Source organism: Erinaceus europaeus, chromosome 7 (genome assembly GCF_950295315.1).
Source record: "Erinaceus europaeus chromosome 7, mEriEur2.1, whole genome shotgun sequence".
Taxonomy (NCBI): Eukaryota; Metazoa; Chordata; class Mammalia; order Eulipotyphla; family Erinaceidae; genus Erinaceus; species Erinaceus europaeus.
Window position 1 is genome coordinate 100,204,345 of NC_080168.1, and position 20,029 is coordinate 100,224,373.

General features: G+C 43.8%; 1 protein-coding gene across 1 annotated transcript in view; it reads right to left on the reverse strand.

The window, feature by feature from the left end:
* Positions 1–16,883, reverse strand: part of RASSF3 (Ras association domain family member 3) — a 99,501-nt gene extending 82,618 nt beyond the window's left edge. Inside the window, exon 1 of the mRNA XM_007516860.3 lies at positions 16,373–16,883. Within this exon, the coding sequence (XP_007516922.1) occupies positions 16,373–16,483 (111 nt within the window). The 5' untranslated portion in view covers positions 16,484–16,883. The remainder of the gene's footprint in view (positions 1–16,372) is intronic.
* Positions 16,884–20,029: the final 3,146 nt, after the last annotated feature.

Consider the following 20,029-nt stretch of genomic DNA (forward strand, 5'->3'; position numbering starts at 1 on the left):
TAAGCAACTAATTTTCTACAGAGGCAAACCTTACACTGTGAAGTCAGGTTTCAGCTCATTTTAAACTTCTAAGTAAACACAGAAATTCTCACTGGTAAGTGAGTCTTTTGGTGTTTGTACTAACATCCTTTTTTCCAAAACCTGACCAATCTATATAACTTAGCTTCTCCAGAATTCTACCTAGTGGTTAGGAAACTTGCACTCAATTTACTGAAATTCAAAAGGTCAACAGGCACTTCCAGTCTTTCCCTTTTTCACATAGTTAAGAAGACAGGCCACAACAAGGCTACAACAAGGGCAACAAAGGTGGGGGGGGGGGGATGGCCTCCAGGAGCAGTGGATTCATGGTGCAGGCACTGAACCCCAGCAATAACCCTGGAGGCAAAAAAAAAAAAAAAGTATTGGGATCATAGTGCAATAAGGAAAATATATAATCTTCTCACAGTAAGGTTTTTGTTTATTTATGTAGCTGGGATTTTTATTTGTTTGTTTCTTTGTTGTGTAGTAGAGCACTGGTGGCCCCAGAGATTGAACTGGGGACCTCAAAGTCTCTGGCATGCTATGAAAGTCTGTTTTGTAATCAACTGTAATTTCTCCAGATCTGTAGTTTTGAGTGATTGCTCATCTCTAAAATATATAACCTTCGCATGTATGCTTCTTGGCATATGCAAAAGTTTCTTTTTATGAAACATCTATACTCAAATAAATCTTCAATACATACACAAATTAAATTATTTAGAGTGAGGGGAAAAAAAAGAGAGAAGAAAGGGTGCCGGGTGGTGATGTACGCGGTGGAGCACACATGTTATAATATGCAAGGACCCTGGTTCAAGACCCAGATCCCCACCTGTAGGGGGAAAGCTTTGCGAGTGGTGAAAACAGTGCTGCAGGTGTCTCTCTTTCCCTCTCTATCACCCTCTTCCCTCTCAACTTCTGGTTGTCTCTATCCAATAAAGGTAATTTAAAAAGAGATAGAAAGGAAGAGAGAAGGCAACACAAACCCCTCCCCCAATTCTACAAATGGGTAATAATATTGTGTTAGCAATGCCTTTCCTGTGCTATAATCATTAAATTAACAAGTATTTTGTGCTCCGAGTGTCAGTGATATCAGTCTAAAACACATGCTAAAGTACTTCAAAATAATAAAATATGTTATGTTTCCTTTGGTATGGAGTAAGTCAAGAAATAACCTTAGGTTCAGCTAAATAAAAAAATAATAAAATAAAAAAGAGGAACCATTCACCCAGCTAATATGCACAAGGTTCAAGAATAGTGCTCTCAAGATTTCCACCAACCAGACATATATGGTCAAAAGCTGTGAATGAACAATGCTTACAACCAACAGCAAAATCCACCATCAGGAAAATTAGTAAAATCACTGTTAAAAGAAGACAAACTATGGGCAGGGATAGATAGCACAATGGTTATGCAAAGAGTCTCATGCCTGAGGCTCTGGAAGGCCCAAGTTCAATCCCCCGCACCACCAAAAACCAGAACTCTGGTTAAAAAAAAAATTTTTAAATAAAAATACAATACAAATTATTTAAATACCGCAGTCCAGGAGGTGGCACAGTAGGTAAAGCACTGGATTCTCAAGCATGAGGTACCAAGTTCAATCCCCAGAAGCACATGCACCAGAGTGATAGCTGGTTCTCTCTCCCTCTCTCTCCTTCTATCTTTCTCATTAATAAATAAACTCTTTAAAATTTTTATTTAAATACCAATGATGTGCTTTAAGGAATGAAGTCCTCTAGTACCATATGTCTACAGCCAGTAAGCCTACAGGTACAATAAAATTGATTTTAGAGAGTCGGGCGGTAGAGCAGTGGGTTAAGCCCATGTTTTGCGAAGCACAAGGACCAGCCTAAGGATCCCAGTTCGAGCCCCCGACAACCCACCTGAGGGGAGTCTCTTCACAAGTGGTGAAGCTGATCTGCAGGTGTCTATCTTTCTCTCCCTCTCTGTCTTCCTCTCCTCTCTCCATTTCTCTCTGTCCTATCCAACAATGACAACAACAATAATAACTACAACAATAAAACAAGGCCAACAAAAGGAAAAATAAATAAAATCTTTAAAACAAAAAACCCTGATTTTAATATGACTATAAATCAGCAATGTAATAAGAGCCATAAAAAATGATCACATCCTCATGCTCAGTAAAATTCCATTTTGTACATCCTAAAAAAATTAATCCATGGGGAGTCGGGCTGTAGTGCAGCGGGTTAAGCGCAGGTGGCCCAAAGCGCAAGGACCGGCGTAAGGATCCCGGTTCGATGCCCGGCTCCCCACCTGCAGGGCCGTTGCTTCACAGGCGGTGAAGCAGGTCTGCAGGTGTCTTTCTCTCCCCCTCTCTGTCTTCCCCTCCTCTCTCCATTTCTGTCCTATCCAACAAAGACAACATCAATAACAACACCAACAATAACTAAAACAATAAAACCACAAGGACAACAAAAATGAATAAATATATTTTTTTAATTATTTAAAAGAAAATTAATCCATGCCTTGTAGTGACTGGCTCCAATGCTGGTACTAGGGTCATCAGCATCATCTAGTGTGCCCTTGGGAAAGAAAGCAAGCAAACAAACAAAACAAAACAAACAAACAAAAATTACAACTGTTTTCCTCATCTTCTTTGGGAATTCTTAAATTAATCTTGTTAATTTTACATTAAAATTTGTCATCTCACCATCATTCAAAATAAAGAGGATTTTATAATAAAAAAAAATCCATGCTGGAAAAAATGTTTTGCTCAAGATGTTCAGTACAGTGTTATAAGAAAAAATAAGAAACATCCAAGTTGGGAGTCGGGTGGTAGCGCAGCGGGTTAAGCGCAGGTGGCGCAAAGTGCAAGGACCGGCATAACGACTCCCCACCAGCAGGGGAGTCGCTTCACAGGCGGTGAAGCAGGTGTGCAGGTGTCTGTCTTTCTCTCCCCCTCTGTCTTCCCTTCCTCTCTCCATTTCTCTCTGTCCTATCCAACAATGACAACATCAAGAACAACAATAACTACAACAATAAAACAAGGGCAACAAAAGGGAAAATAAATAAATATTTATTTTTAAAAATCCAAGTTTTGCAATATTTAAATAGTGATGTCTATTCAAAGTAATATAAGGTAGACATCACATAAAAGTTAAAATCATGCAAATAGCAGGATTCACATTTGTCAGTATAGTAGTCCTCAAAAATTAAAAATGGGGGGGGGGCCTGAGGCAATAGCACTGCAGGTTGAACACACATGGCCCTAAGCCATGGGATAGGGATCAGGGTTCAAGCCCCCAGCTCCCCACCTGTAGGGGGGGTCGCCTCACATGTGGTGAAGCAGGTCTGCAGGTGTCTATCTTTCCCTCCCCCTCTGTCTTCCCCTCCTCTCTCCATTTCTCTCTGTCCTATCAACAGTGACATCAATAACAACAACAATAATAACCATAACAATAAAAAGGGCAACAAAAGGGAATAAATATATAAAAAAATAAAAAATAATCTCTCTGACTTCCGTCATAAGATAAATCTAAAACAGTCAAGTTTATTACAACAAAGTAAAATGAAATTTGCCAGGAGCTGGGAAGAGGAAATTATGTGGAATCATTGTTTAATGAGTACAGAACCTCAGCTCCAAGATTAAAAAATTCTGGAGATTGGTTGCACAACAATGTAAACTACTGAAGTATACACTTCAAAATGGCTAGCAGAGAAAATGTTAATGATTATGTGTGTCTTACACAACATTTAAGTATCTCGTTCAGTATGATTATACACATGTAAAACATCCCAAAAAGGGGAAACAATCCTTGGTATAGTATTTGGACTAGGAATAGTAAGAAAGTGGGCCAATCCCCCCTCCTAAATGTTATAATGTGGTTTTATAGCACTCTTGTCCTAAAAAACAATAATAAAATAGACGAGAATTGGGGAGACAGCTTAATGGTTATGCACAAAACTCTCATGCTTGAGGATCTGAAGTTCCAGGTTTAATCCCCACCACCACCACCACTTTAAACCAGAGTTTAGGAGTGATCTGAAGGGATAAAAATGAAGTGCACTGGACTCTCAAGCATGAGGTTCCAAGTTTAATCCTTGGCATTGCATGTGCCAAAGAGATGCTCTGGGGTTTCTCTCTCCCTCCATCTTTCTCATGAATAAATTATCTTTTTTAAAAAATTAAGAGCGTACTTTTCTAGCTGCTCATAAAACCCAAAGTTGAAATCAAGTCCTTCCAAAAAACATGACAAGCTTATGAGAATTAACTTTTTCTCATTTTTGTTCAGGTCTGGCACATTATGTGTGTTCCATAAATGCTTGGAAAACAAATTTAGAAAACTGCCCTCACAGTCTACACAGAGAGACACACTTTGTCTAACCTACATAACCTACATTCATTTCATGAAAACACTTTGCTGATTACATTTTAAATCTCTTAAATCCAAGATCTTCTAAATCTATTCTCACTTCTAATTCCCACATTCATCCTTTTTTTTTTCCTCCTCCAATTATCTTACTTTGTTTAACGTCTGGAAAAAAGAATTGAGCACAGCAATATATAATTAGTAAATTATTCTCAGTTGACTGAATCATGTAGCAGCAGTTAGCAATTACGACCCATAAAATATGTATTACTCTTGCCACTATAATATTCTATGAAATCATGGGCTCTCTTCTCTGTACATGAAGACAGAACTGAAGTTAAAATGCCACTAGGAGTGTTTTATCCTACTAATTCATATATGGAAAAAGGGAAGTTCCTCCACACTGAAGTTTCACAACCCCAAAATGCTAGAGAATGACCCATGACAAGCTGAGAAGAAACTTCCCAACAGTATAGAGCAAGTTCCCCTTCACAAAGAAAGTCTTCCCAGAAGATCTGCTACACCCACAAACACACCCCAGCCAACCAGCAAGCCATGCACAAAATGGAAATTCAAACCCCTGTCAGAGCTAGCAGCTGTCCTTTGAACATGGAGCATTGTCCAACAGAAAAAACAAGTGTGGCCAGGAAGGTGGCACAGTGGATAAAGCACTGACTTTCTTTTTTTTTTTAATTTTTTTTTAATTTTTAATTTAATTTTATATTTATTTATTTATTCCCTTTTGTTGCCCTTGTTGTTTTATTGTTGTAGTTATTGATGTCGTCGTTGTTGTTGGATAGGACAGAGAGAAATGGAGAGAGATGGGGAAGACAGAGAGGGGGAGAGAAAGAGACACCTGCAGAGAGGAGAGAAAGACACCTGCAGACCTGTGAAGCGACTCCCCAGCAGGTGGGGAGCCAGGGCTGGAACCGGGATCCTTATGTCAGTCCTTGGGCTTTGTGCCACCTGCACTTAACCTGCTGAGCTACAGCCCGACTCCCAAGCACTGACTTTCAAGCATGACATCCTGAGTTCAATCCCCCAGCAGCACATGTACCACAGTGATGTCTGGTTCTTTCTCTCATTTCTATCTTTCTCATTAATAAATAAAATCTTTAAAGAAAAAAGAAAAACATGTAATTTTAATTTTTTCAATCACATTAAAAAATAAACAGGCAGTCGTAGCAATACATGATAAAGTTTAAATAAAAATTAATGTAATTCAAACATGCTTTCAGTATCAATATTAAGGGTAGGGGTAGATAGCATAATGGTTATGCAAACAAGACTTTCATGCCTGGGGCTCCAAAGTCTCAGGTTCAATCCCCTGCACCACCATAAACCAGAGCTGAGCTCTGGTGAAGAAAAAAAAAAAAAGACTTACTTTGTTACATATGAGTTTCAGATGAGGCCATGAGATAGAGATGGAGGGAGGAAAGGGGAGGAAAGGAGAGGAAAGAGGGGTAGAGGGAGGGAAGGAGAAGGAAAGAGAGGAGGGGGGAGGGGGAGAGAAGGAAGAGGAAAGAGAGCAGGAGGGGGAGAGGAGGAGGGGAGGGGAGGGGGAGAGGGGGAAGGGCGAGGGGAGGGGGAGAGGGAAGGATAGAGATAGATAGGCAGGCAGGCAGACCCTACCCATGGTGGGTGGATGGGTGGGTAAGTAAGTGGGTGAGTGGACAGATGGCTGGATGGAGGTCAGAGCACCACTCTGGTATCATGATCAAACCAGAAACCTCAGGCATGCAAGTCCAGTGCTGAACCAGTTAAGCTGTTTCCCCCCAATTGTGCTACCAATGTTTTTTTTTTAATTATTGTCATGTGTTGCTCAACAATTTGTTTGGCTTCATATGTTAACTCTCTTTTCAATCACCAGGTTCCAGATGCCACCAGGATGCTGACCAGGCTTCCCTGGATTGAAGACCCCACCAATGTGTCCTGGAGCTCAGCTTCCCCAGAGACACACCTTACTAGGGAAAGAGAGAGGCAGACTGGGAGTATGGACCGACCAGTCAACGCCCATGTTCAGCGGGGAAGCAATTACAGAAGCCAGACCTTCTACCTTCTGCAACCCTCAATGACCCTGGGTCCATGCTCCCAGAGGGCTACAGAATGGGAAAGCTATCATGGGAGGGGGTGGGTTAAGGAAATTGGGTGGTGGGAATTGTGTGGAGTTGTACCCCTCCTACCCTATGGTTTTGTTAATTAATCCTTTCTTTAATAAAAAATTTTTAAAAAAAAGAAAAAAAAAAGAATGTAAAATGCTGAAGGTGGGGAAATGGCTCAAAGGATAGAGTGCCGGACTTTCATGCCTGGAGTTCCCAGTTCAGTCCCTGATGGTGCATGTAGTCAGTCTACTGGGGCACTGGCTTCTCCCTTTCTCCCTTTCTCTCTCTCTCTCTCTCTCCCCTCTCCTCTCTCTCCTTTTTCTCTCTCTCCTCTCCTCTATCTCTCTCTCCTCTGTCTCCTTTCTCCTCTCCTCTCTCTCTCCTCTCTCTCTCCTTTCTCTCTCTCCTCTCTCTCTCCTCTTTCTCCTCTCCTCTCTCTCTCCTTTCTCTCTCTCCTCTCTCCTCTCCTCTCTCCTCTCGCCTCTCTCTCCTCTCCTCTATCTCTCTCTCCTCTGTCTCCTTTCTCTCTCTCTTCTCTTTCTCTCCTCTCTCTCTCCTCTCCTCCCCTCTCTTCTCCTCTCTCTCCTCTCTCTCTCCTTTCTCTCTCTCCTCTCTCCTCTCCTTTCTCTCTCCCCTCTCTCCTCTCTCTTTCTCCTCTCTCCTCTCTCTCTCCCCCCCTCTCTCTCCTCTCCTCTCTCTCTTTCTCCTCTCTCCTCTCTCTCCCCTCTCTCTCTCCTCTCTCTTCTCCTCTCCTCTCCTCTCTCTCTCTCCCTCCTTCTCCTTGTGTCAAGTCAACCAACATCTCTTTCCCTCACTCTGTGTGTGTGTGTGTGTGTGTGTGTGTGTGTGTGTGTGTGTAAAAATAGAAAATAATGAGACAAAGATGCCAGCAGCACTGCCCCCCACTCACGAAGCTTCCCTCCATAGGTGCAGACTGGGGCTTTGAACCCTGGTCCTCAAGCCTGGCAATGCGTCCACTCTACCAGGCAAGAAAAAAAAAAAAAAAAAAATTAAAAAAAAAAAAAAAGATGTGTTCACGATAGAGATATTAATGACAAAGAAGAGAGAGAGAGAGAACCAGAACATCACTCTGGCGCATGGGATGTCAGGGACTGAACTCAGAACCTCATATCTAAGAGCCCCACACTTTATTCACTGCAACACCTCCTAGGCCTGCATTTTATATACTTGAAGGTGTTCATCACTTCACAAGTGATAAAGCAGGTCTTCAGGTGTCTTATCTTTCTCTCTCCCTCCCCTCTCAATGTCTCTTTGTCCTATCCAATAAAATGGGGGAAAAAAAGAAAAAAAGAGAAAAAAGATGGCCACCAGGAGCAGTGGATTCTTAGTGTCAGCACTGAGCCCCAGTGATAACCCTGGAGGCAAAAAGTAAATAAATATAAAACTACCAGTACCATGTACTGGCACATATATCCAAAATGAGTAGACTGTCATCTGTGCAAGTACCTAGTGACAGGGATTTATGTGCTAATTAAAATGGTAGGCTCCATTTTCATAAAACAAACGTAGCAAATGATAAATTTTGCTATCAAGAGAAAAGACAGGGAACTTTATAAGACGGGAGAGATACTTACTTAAAACTGTTAGTTCACGAAGACCTATCTGAGACAGTGACATATAACTTGACATGTGAGAACTGGAGGAAACATTTTTAAGTCAAACTTTAGCGATGAAGAATAACTTGGGGGGGTTGGGGAGTAGTACACTGGGTTAAGCACACTTATTACCAAGCACCATGAACCTCAGTCAGAGCCCCTGCTCCCCAACTGTAGGGGGACATTTCACAAGTGGTGAAGCAGGTCGGCAAGTGTCTATCTTTCTCTCTTGCTCTTCTCTCAATTTCCCTCTGCCCTACCTAATAAAAAATAAAAAAAAAATAAAACAGAAACTTGGATCCTCAGAGAAGACTAATATGACTAGTCCTAATTACATGTCATTATTTTAAAGTTGCATTAGTGCAACCTTGGAGGTGGTACAATAGATAAAAGTGTTGGGGGGCTGGGTGATGGAGCACCTTACTGAGCACATGTTACAATGCACAAGGATCCAGGTTCAACCCTCTGGTCTCCTGCAGGGAGGAAGTTTCATGAGTGGTGAAGCAGTGTTGCAGGTGTCTGTCTCTCCCCCTCCCCTCTCGATTTCTGGATGGCTCTAACCAATAAATAAAGATAATAATAAGAAATAAATACTTAAAAAAGAAAGAAAATTCAAAAAGATAAAAGTGGGGAGTCGGGTGGTAGCGCGGCAGGTTAAGCACACATGGTGCAAAGACCGGAGCAAGGATCCTGGTTCGAGCCTCCGGCTCCCCACCTGCAGGAGAGTCGCTTCACAGGCAGTGAAGCAGGTCTGCAGGTGTCTATCTTTCTCTCCCCCTCTCTGTCTTCCCCTCCTCTCTCCATTTCCTCTCTGTCCTATCCAACAATGACATCAACAATAACTACAACAATAAAACAACAAGGTCAACAAAAGGGAAAATAAATAAATAAATATTTTTTAAAAGATAAAAGTTGGGGGCCGAGCAGGTTAAGCACACATAGCAAGAAGAGCAAGGACCAGCCATCTTTAAGGATCCCGGTTCGAGCCCCCCCACCCCCGCGGCCCTCCTGCAGGGGGGTCACCTCACAAGCGGTGAAGCAGGTCTGCAGGTGTCTATCTTCTCTCCCCTTCTCTGTCTTTCCCTCCTCTCTCCATTTCTCTGTTCTATCCAACAACAATAACAGCACTAATAACAACGATAAACAAGGGCAACAAAAGGGAAAAAACAGCTTCCAGAAGCAGTGGATTCATAGTACAGGCACTGAGTCCCAAAGACAAGCCTGGAGGCAAAAAAAAAAAAAAAAGAAAGAAAGAGAGAGAGAGAGAAAGGTTAAAATTGCTGGACTCACAAGCATGAAGCCCTGAGTTCAATCTTCTGGCACTCTGCATATGTCAGAGTTATGCACTGGTTCCCATTCCCTCTCTCTTATTAATGAATAAGTAAGTCTGTCTTAAATAATGAAAAATTAAGAGTTGCATCAGAGCAGTCCCGGAAGTACTATCTGCATAGAGTAGAGTCAAGATTTTCTGTTTTTGTTTTATTTTTTCTCCCTTTATCTTTCTTTCTCATTAGTAAATCTTTATAAAAGTAAAGGAAGAGAGCAACAAAAGGGAATAAATAAACATTTAAAAAAAAGAAGAAGAAGAAAAGGCAGGCAGGCAGGCAGGCAATCCTCAAACCAGAGACTATCAAAAGATGGCACTTCTGTGGAATACTGGGAGTAAGCAAGAGATGATGCTTGGGGCTGAGTTGGTGATCAGGCCACACTAAAAAAGCATTTGGTCAGCTTCCTTTTTTTCTTCCAGAAAAACGAATGTTTATAGTATGACATACACTGCCTGCCAAAGAAACTCTAAAAAGAATAACCACATTATTAGATATTTTTAGCTTTTCTTTTTCATAAATGCTTGTGTCACTGCTTTCCAAAAAATTCAAAATCTTGCAAGTTAGCCAAAAGAAGAAATAGGTAGAGTGTACTGGCCATATATAAGGACAGACAAGACTGGTGATTAATTTTCTTTTGAAATTCAGTTAAAGGGGGTATGCCTCTGTGAGTCCTGTTTACACAAACACAACATTCCAATGGATTAACAGTGTGTACGGGCAGACATGGAGATGAAGAGCATGAAACCACCATGCACGAGGCAAAGGGCTGATGGGAATGTTTATATTCAATATCAAAAATCAAAGTTACTATAAAGAGTTAGTATAGCCAAAATAACTCTGAAGTTGTAAACTGTTCTGCATTTACCCCCTAAGATTTATCATCAAAAATTCTAATAGAAACACTGAAAAAAATAGTAGCTCATTACTGCTAGTGTGTGTAACAAGGCACTGACCCAAACAGAAGGATTTAAATAAGGATAAAACCCCTGGGGAAAACTTGATGCTGTTACAGGAGTCTCACATTTGGAAAAATGTGGGTGGTTCACAAGACAATGTCAAGATTTTTTTTTTTAAACCAGAGCACTGCTCAGCTCTGGCTAATGGTGGTTCAAAGGATTAAACCTGGGAGTTTGGAGCCTCAGGCATAAGAGTCCCTGCATAACCATTATGCTATCTCCTCCACCCAATTTTTTAATTACTCTTTTTTTAAATATTTATTTATTCCCTTTTGTTGACCTTGTTGTTTTATGGTTGTAGTTATTGTTGATGTCACTGTTGGATAGGACAGAGAGAAATGGAGAGAGGAGGGGAAGACAGAGAGGAGGAGAGAAAGATAGACACCTACAGACCTGCTTCACCACTTGTGAAGTGACTCCCCTGCAGGTGGGGAGCCGGGGGCTAGAGCCCGCTTTGTGCCACCTGCGCTTAACTCGCTGCGCTACCGCCCAACTCCCTAATTACTTTTTTTTTATTGGAAGTTTATTTGCTTTTTTTTCCCACTTGGTTCTTTATAGTCCCTAATTACTTTTAAAGCAAAAAAGTACTGAGGACCGGGCGGTAGCACAGCGGGTTAAGCCTACATGGCAAGAAGTGCAAGGACCAGAATAAGGATCATGGTTCCAGCCCCCACTCCCCATTTATGGGGGATGGGGGGATGGTCACTTCACAAGCCATGAGGCAGGTCTATAAGTGTCTCTCTGTCTCACTCCCTGTCTTCCCCTCCTCTCACAATTTCTTTCCGTCCTATCTAATAAAATGTAAAAAATGGCTTCCAGGAGCAATGGATCTGTAGTGCAGGTACCCAGGCCCAAGAATAAAATAAAATATACATAAGTAAAGCAAAAAATTGTCATATTGCCTTTGTTTGTCGCCTTTTTTTTTTAAAGATCTATTTCATATGAGAGACAAAGAAGCCATAGCACTGCTCCAGTACATGCAGTGCCAAGGACTGAACTGAGAGCCTCAGCCATACCAAGTCCTAAGCTCTACCAATTGAGCTATCTCCCCTGTGGCAGCCCTAGTCCTATTAGCCACCAAAGGCACAGGAAGAAACGTAATCGCCTTAACAATGGGAATAAGACATGCTCTAATAGAGTGATAATTTAATCTATTTCTATTGCTGGGTATCTGAATGCATCCCGTCATACTTATAGGTAGTTTGATTTTGTAGGGTAATCAGAAAAGGGGAATTATAAATTACAGAAATACCCATGTTTGGGGATCTTTTGGAAGCAACACACGAGCATGATTTATGAACACTGTAATGTATAAGCAGGATGAGGGACTTTTTTTTTTTTTTCCTCCAAGGTTATTGCTGGGGCTCGGTGCCTGCACTACAAATCCACTGCTCCTGGAGGCCATTTTCCCCTTTGTTGTCCTTATATTTATCATTGTTATTATTGTTGTTGGATAGGATAGAGAGAAATTAAGAGATGACAGGAAGACGGGGGGGGGGGGGAAACAGGTTTTTTTTTTAAGACTTTATTTATTAATAAGAAAGATAGGAGACAGAGAAAGAACCAGACATCATTCTGGTACATGTGCTGCCGGGGATTGAACTCGGGACCTCAAGCTTGAGAGTCCAATGTCCTATCCACTGAGCCATCTCCAGGACCACAGGACAAATTTTTTAACAAAATGCCTAATATATAGACATCCATCCCCACAAAAAAGAAGAAAAAATAGTAATTTTTGCTTCCTTTTTTATGTGAGCTTAATAATAGGTTACGAGATTGTAAGATTACAGAGTACAGTTCCACACTATACCCAAAGTTCTGTATCCCACCTTCCCACCTACCAAAGGTAATTACCATAGTTTTCACAAGTGTTGGAAACAGTTTGCTTGCTTCTGTGTTTTTTTTTCCCAAATAAATAAATCCTTTGTTTAGTTTAATAACTAAGCAGCAGCAACAAGAAAAAAGTTACTTTTTTGTCAGAAAAGGGATTTCAGCATGGCACCCCTCATTGAGAATGCTATAATGAGGTCTTCTCTCTCTTTAGGCTAATGTTCCAGACAGTTCTTGAGACAGTCCTAAAGTGAGGTACACTGAAAAACCCTAAAAAGCAAATAACCAAACCAAGAAAGCATTCATTAATCCACTCATCTTCTTTTTAAGATTTTTTGTTTGTTTGTTTTTTTAAATTGTACAGACAGAGAAATTGAGAGGGGAGGGAGAATTAGAGAGGGAGAAAAACAGAGAGACACCTGCAGCTCTACTTCACCACTTGTGAAGCTTTCCCCCAGAGTCCTTGCGCACTGTAATGTGTGTGCTTAACCAGGTGTGTCACTACCTGCCCCATTAATTCACTAATCTTTACTGGCCAACACTCAGGAACTGAGAGCGGCCATGGAAGTACAGCAACAAACTCGACTGTCAAATTTGCCAGAAAAAGGCCATATGCTCATCCCACTTCAAACTGGTTTTCCTGTAATTTTTTTAAAGAGGTACTAACACTAAATATGGAGGAAAACTATAACATTTCCTTTATACCTTTAAGATATCTGTTATTGTTGGAAACAAATTGCCTGGCATGAGAAAAAAGACATTTCTCACACACCCTTTCCTTCCTCCCCATCCTGAATTTACCACAAACATCTTGCTTTCTTTGGATATCTTCAAGAGTTCTAGAAACCACACTTTCCATCAGGTAGTACAGTGTGTGTGTGTGTATGAACATATCAGTATTATCAATAATAACTCTTTATGGCAACACTTCTCTTCCTGCTTCTATAGAGAAAGAATAAATTTCATTTCTATGCTTAGGTCACAAGAGCTTATCTTCTCATAATCACCAACATAATAAAACGAAATAAGGTTTATTAACCTTAGGTTTAAATTGGTTCCAAGTTTCACTTCCTTAGCTCACAAATCTTAACAAATTCACTGTCATTTACTTAAACCAAAATACTAACTAAAATTCAGAGTTTAGAACACCTTCTTCACCTAGCAAACAAGTTATATAACTCAGCATCTTACATATGTTCTTAGAAGAAATATCCAAGCAATCAAAGCTTCAGAACAGGAATCTCTTTAAGCAAATAACTGGTCCTGGTGTTCTGATGCTTACAATACTGAAAAATACACATTAATGCTAGGAGAGGGGCCAGGTGGTGGTGCACCTGGATGAGCACATGTTACAATGTGCAAGGACACCAGTTCGAGCCCCCAGTCCCCACCTGCAGGGGGAAAGCTCTGCTAGTGGTGAAGCAGTGCTGCAGGTGTGTCTCTGTTTCTCTTCCTTTCTATCGCCTCCTTCCCTCTTGATTTTTGACTGTCTCTATCAATAAATAAAAAGATTAAAAAATCAAATGCTAGAATAACTTTAGATGCTAAATAAGTATTGTTATCAGTGTAGTATATGTCTAGATGAATACTGCACTGATTAATGAATGAGTTAATACAGAAACACTGTATGTGCATAAACCCAGAAATGTTTGATTTTTTTTTTAAAGCACTAAAGCATATTCACTGGATTACAACCAGGGTAATTTGGTCCTGAAGAAGAACCCAACAGCAACTTTTCTGGAGATTAAACCTTATAACTATCTGACAAATTCTAGTTAGTGTCATAGAGTAATAGTAACATAAATGGAAAGGGAAACACACAAAAGATAAGGGAAGGCCAAAAAAAGCCATAGTAGGTTGTGGGGGCTGTGATACTGGGGGCTTATATTTATAATACTTTTTTAAAGACAGCCAGAAATCAAAAGGATACAAGGAGATAAAACAGAAAAAGAGACATTTGGAGTGCTGCTTCACCACTCCCAAAGCTTTCCCCCTGCAGGTAGGGACCAGAGGCTGAAACCCTCAACCAAGTGGGCCACCACCAGGGCCAAAATACTTTTCGATCTTCACCCACACAGTTCTTGGTTCACAGTCCCCCAAAGTCTTGGAATTCCCTAAGAGATCATGGGTTTCTTATTATGTTAAGGAACACCTGAGCACCAGCGCTAATTGCCAAAAAAATGTGACACCCTGATCACACTCCTGTTTAGAACTTCTTTCTAGTCCCACTTCCAGATCTTGGAGGAAAAAGGGCTCGAGATTAAGTTCAGTTGCTAAGAGCCAATGAGATAATGAATCACGCCAATGTAGTAAAGCTTTTTATAAAAACCAACACCAATGGCAAACTCACGTCATTAGAATGCACTCTACTGGGCGGGGGAGACAGCATAATGGTTATGCAAACAGACTCATGCCTGAGGCTCCTAAATCACAGGTTCAATCCCCCACACCACCATAAACCTGAGCTGAGCAGTGCTCTGGTGTTTCTTTCTCTCTCTCTCTCTCTCTCCATCTCTCTCAAAAATAAAATAAAATAAAAAATTTTAAAAAAGAAAAAAAAATGCACTCTACTGAAAAGATCACTTGCTACCCCCAACCAAAGTTCACTTGATAAAGTCCTAAAGCACTGGGGGGGGGGGGGGGGGGGTTTGCCACAGAGGAGAAATTAGTAAATGAGTCCATATAAAAGGGAGAGAGAATAAGCTTTAGTCCATTGTGAGGGCACTGCTAAAAGTCAAAAGCTATCTGTAAGTCAGCAAGCCCCAGAAAAAAAGTCTTCAGCATTCCACTGTGCTGGCACCCAGATCTTAGAATTGTGAGAAGTTTTGAGATAGTTTTGGTCACCTGTCCATCTAAGGTTTCTTCTAGCCGCCCAAGCTCAATGTGATTGGCAAGCTACAAAAACAAAGAAAGGACAACTAAACACATCTGGATTTAACTCGGGATTACCTGCTGTTATTGAATAAAAGGCACTTGACTCCTTCTGGTCAAGAGGTTGAAAAGATTTAAACTTCCGAAACTTAAAAAGAAATCTGACCTTAGAAAGCGGCTAAGTCATCTCAAAGGGTCTGGCAAGGAAATCCTGCTGCATTACTCTAACCTCACCCCTCCCATAACTCATCATCCTGCTTGAACGATTTTTCTTTTGCTTCTCGTCTCCGGGATGAAATCTCAGAAATATTTGGTACGCGCCTGTTGTTTCTTAAGAGCAACAAATCTGTTCCATTACCGCCTTCTCTAATCTGATGTGAGCAAGGCTGGCTTGGCAGGGCGTCCTGGTGTGGCTCCCGGTGCCAGAAGGCTTCGGGTTCAAGCGCCAGACATCGAGGTCCAGCCCAAGTATCACTGAGTTTTAGAAAAGCCTTTTTAAATAAGCACACGGCCACGGTCGACGAAACTGACCCAGGTTCCCTTCCCATTTTATCCCAAGTCAAGCTTCCCACGGCGTGCTTCCTCCAAAAAAGGAAGAAACCGGCCTAAGGCTCAGCTCTCTCCCGCGAGTGTTTACCTAGCCCCGGAATTAGTCTGCAAAGACACTGGAGGCACCTAGAAACTTGACTTCGCAGGAAACTCACAGCCTTGACTCCTGCAGCCAAGGTTAAGGGGGAGCTTGTGGTCGCCGGGCCGGGCAGGTCGCTCCAAGCTCCCCACAACAGGAGGCGCCTGGACCCGGAAGGCGGGAGCGGCCAGGCCACCAGGGCCACCCGGCCCCGAGTCACTCACGGCCCCCGGATCACTGAGGGCTCTAAAGAGAAGGGGGCCTGCACAAGGACCCGACCCTCGACCCTTCTGGGGCGCAGCGGAAGCGCCGGGAATGGCCCGGGACGCCTCCCAGCTCTCAGGACGACTCTGGGGAGCAGCCGCTTCCCCCCTCGCAAAAAAAAAAAAAAAAAAAGAAGAAGAAGAAGAAGCCGCAGGGGCCATCTGGCGCCGAGTTTCCCGGCCCTCCTGCCTCCCTGGCGCGGGAGCCCACACGCACACGGTCAAAGCACTCAGCCCCCGCAGCCCCGCAGCCCCCGCAGCCCCGCAGCTCCCGCAGCCCCGCGGGCAAAGGCCACCGCTCTGCAGTCTCTTCCTCCTCCCTGGCCCCGAGCAGCCCCGGCCCGGCGCGCAGAGACACGTGGAGTCCCGGGTCCCGCCGCCCTGCGCCCCCCCACCCCGCCGTCTCCAAGAACCAGGGCGCGCACCACTTACTTGCTGGCCGGCGCGGGGCTTGCCCTGGGGCGCTCTCCTAAAAAAGGAGGTCCTGGCAGTGAAGAAGAAGTCCTCGGCGTCCTCCTCCAGGCTGCTGTAGCCGCTGCTCATGCTGCTGGTCCCGTCGCGCGCGGGCCGCCTCCCCGGGGCGCAGCTCCTGCCCGCCCGCCCCGCGAGGTTCCCGGCGCGCGGCCCCGAGCCCCCGCGGGCCGTCCTGGCGCAGCTGCGGCCGCCGCTCAACCCGGCCGCCCGGGCCCCTCCCGCAGCCGCAGCCGCCGCCGCCGCCGCCGCCACCGCCGCCCTCCCCAGCCGGTTCCAGGCGCGGCCCAGGCGCAGGAGCGCCCCGCCTCCCAAGACCCGCCCACACCCGCGCCCCTCCCGCAGTCCCGGGACACTCCCCGCCGGCCGCAGGTGGGGGGGTAGGGGTGCGCCAGCCGCGCGCTCCAGGCAGTTGGTGGAGCCCGGAAAGCCCGGGTCGCTGACCCAGTCTGGGGGCACTGTCCTCGGGTTCGCTTCTCCAGCCTCCCGGAAACCGTCGGTTAATCTGTGATCAGCCCGCCCACCCCGGGGCTAACTCGGGTTTGGGGGTGGGCGGGAGCAGAGCAAGGAACGTTGTCTGCGGTTCCGCCCCCTCCGGGGGTCCTACTGGCCGCGCGAGGTTGTTGCCGGGTGGGGGGGGAACCTCCAAACGCTCCTGCGTCCTGCCCCCACTTAGGTCCTATCCCAAACCCAGACTGCTTGCTCCTCCTGAGAAGTTCAAAGTTAGTGGCAATGAATGGGAGGTTTGCAACTGGCTTCAGTTTATTCAAATGAAAACATTCTGAAATTCGGTCTTTCCCGCTCACTGTTCTCTCTACTGAGGGCTTAAAACGGAAGGACGACCAAGGTCGGCAAGATCTTAAAGGTCACTTGTAAAGAGAGGTGAACTAGCTCTAGGCATCCAGTAATTACTAATTAAATGTGGGTTGTGTGTGTGCGTGTGTATGTGTGTGTGTGTGTGTCCCCAGTCACATTCTGCTTTAAATGTATAAACCGTGGTTTAAGTGATGGAAGGATGAGAGTTCCAGTCAGTTAACTATTGCCCTTTTTCTCTTTATTTCTTTCTTTTTTTTTTTGGGGGGGGGGGTTGTTTGTTTTTTGTTGTTGTCACCACGTCTCCACAGCTTCAGGCAGACTTCTTCAGGCAGACTTTTTCAGATAACGAGAGACAGAGGTAGATGAAGCAAGAGAAAACTATCACAGCATGAAAGCTTCCTTCAGTACAGTGGGGACTATGTTCCGGCTTGGGTGAGGGGCAGGATCAAGCAGGTGTACTGCCCAGGAGAGCTATATTGCTGGCCCAAAATAATTCCTCCAAGCCACCAGTCATTTACACCCCTATGTCATTGGCTTGGCTTGATTTGAATCATAGTAGTTTCTTTGCACAAAGCCTGCCCTGAACAAGGATTTCTGTTGTCAAACTGTTTACCTCCTTCACCACTGTGATAAGGAGGCTTTGGGAGGTTTCATTAGAAGGAAAACAGGGTTGAAAGGGTGGGGGTGGGGGTGGGGGTGGGGGTGGGGGTGGGGGTGGGGGGAGAAACACTCATATAACTAAACACTTTTTAAAAATTGTATTAGTGATTTAATATTGATTTACAAAATTACATGTCAACAGGGGTATAAATCCACTCCATTCCCACCACCAGGCTTCTGAATCTTCAGTCTCCCCACTGCAAGCCACCGCAGTTCCCCTAAGGTTGTAGACATGGGCTAACCATCATCTCTACATCTGTCTACATTTATATATAATTGCTCCCTTTTTCTTCCTGATCCTTTCCTCTCTTCCCCTCCAAGCCACTCATGACACCATTACTACCTCCATATATCCCTCTCCTTTTTCTCCTCTCTCTCTCCGGGTGCTAATGGAGCTGGAGTTCAGAGCCATCTTCTTTCTATCACTTTTCCCATGCTGGGAGTATGGATCAAAGTTGATAACTAAACATGTTTGCATTAGCACCTGTAACCCTCAAAACTTTATAAGGTAGTATTGCTCTTTCTTTCTTTCTTTCTTTTCTGATGGAGACAGAAAAAGGGAGAAAGAAAGAGAGATCTGTAGCAGTTGTTCCACTAGTCATGAAGCTTCTCTCTGCAGATGGGGACCGAGGGCTTGAACTCCTACCTTACAACACTTTTTTTTGTTTTGTTTTTGTTTTTTGTTTTGTTTTTGTTTTTTGTTTTGTTTTGTTTTGTTTTGTTTTTGTCACTGGGGCTAGGTGCAGCACTATGAATTCTCCACTCCATGCGGCAAATGGAAAAATGTTCCTTTTTTAAAAAAGTATTTTGTTATATTTGATAGGACAGAGAGAAATTGAAAGGGAAGGGGAAAAAGAAAGAGAGACATTTGTAAATCTGCTTCACCACTTGTGAAGCCTAACCCCTCCCCACCCCTCCCCTGTAGGTGGGGGGCCTGGGCTCAAACCATGGTCCTTGAACAGAGTGATATGTGCATTAAACCAGGTGTGCCACCACCCACCCACCCGCCACCTGCCCCCTCCCCAGTGACTTTTTTTTTCTCCTTTATTTATTTTTTCTTTTTGATAGACAAATTGAGAGGTAAGGTTCAGCTAGCGAGGAAAAAAGAAAGACACCTGCAAGATGCCTTCCCCACTCCTGAAGCTTCCCCCATGCAGGCAGGAGAGCTATATCTTTTAATGCTCATCTTACACCTACAACAGCTGAGAATTAGAGAAATGTAAGTGGCAGGGCTGACTTTCTGCTGATGTTAAATTCTCCAGATAACCATATAGGTCTTCTGCTTGGTCCATTTTCGTCCATATTCATCTGAGCACTAGTGAGAGGGAGCACTGGACCAGCCATAACAGCAGGGAGAGAATTGGATCATGAATTATCTTTATTTATACCCAGGCAAAGAAAGCTTGCAAAGCAGGAGTCGGGCTGTAGTACAGCGGGCTAAGCGCAGGTGGCGCAAAGCACAAAGACGGGCATAAGGATCCCAGTTCGAACCCCGGCTCCCCACCTGCAGGGGAGTCGCTTCACAGGTGGTGAAACAGGTCTGCAGGTGTCTATCTTTCTCCCCCCTCTCTGTCTTCCCCTCCTCTCTCCATTTCTCTCTGTCCTATCCAACAACAACAATAATAACTACAACAATAAAAAACAACAAGGGCAACAAAAGGGAAAAAATAAATAAAATAAAATATATAAAAAAAAAGAGAAAGAAAGCTTGCAAAGCTAGTCTACCTGCAGACTTACTCACACAATCACTCAGCATGCAAAAGTTGTGTATTATTATCCCAGCTGATTCATAACTCATGAGTCAGGCTTTGGAATTACAGCCCATTTTAAAGATCCTGTGACGCTGAAACTTCCTCTTCCCCCCACCCCACCCCCCACCCACAAGGGAAAGAGAGAGACAGACTGGGAGTATGGATCGACCTGCCAACGCCCATCTTCAGCGCAGAAGCAATTACAGAAGCTAGACTTTCTACCTTCTGCACCCCATAATGACCCTGGGTCCATACTCGCAGAGGGTTAAAGAATAGGAAAGCTATCAGGGGAGGGGATGGGATATGGAGTTCTGGTGGTGGGAATTGTGTGGAGTTGTACCCCTCTTATCCTATGGTTTTTGTCAGTGTTTCCTTTTTATAAATAAAAATT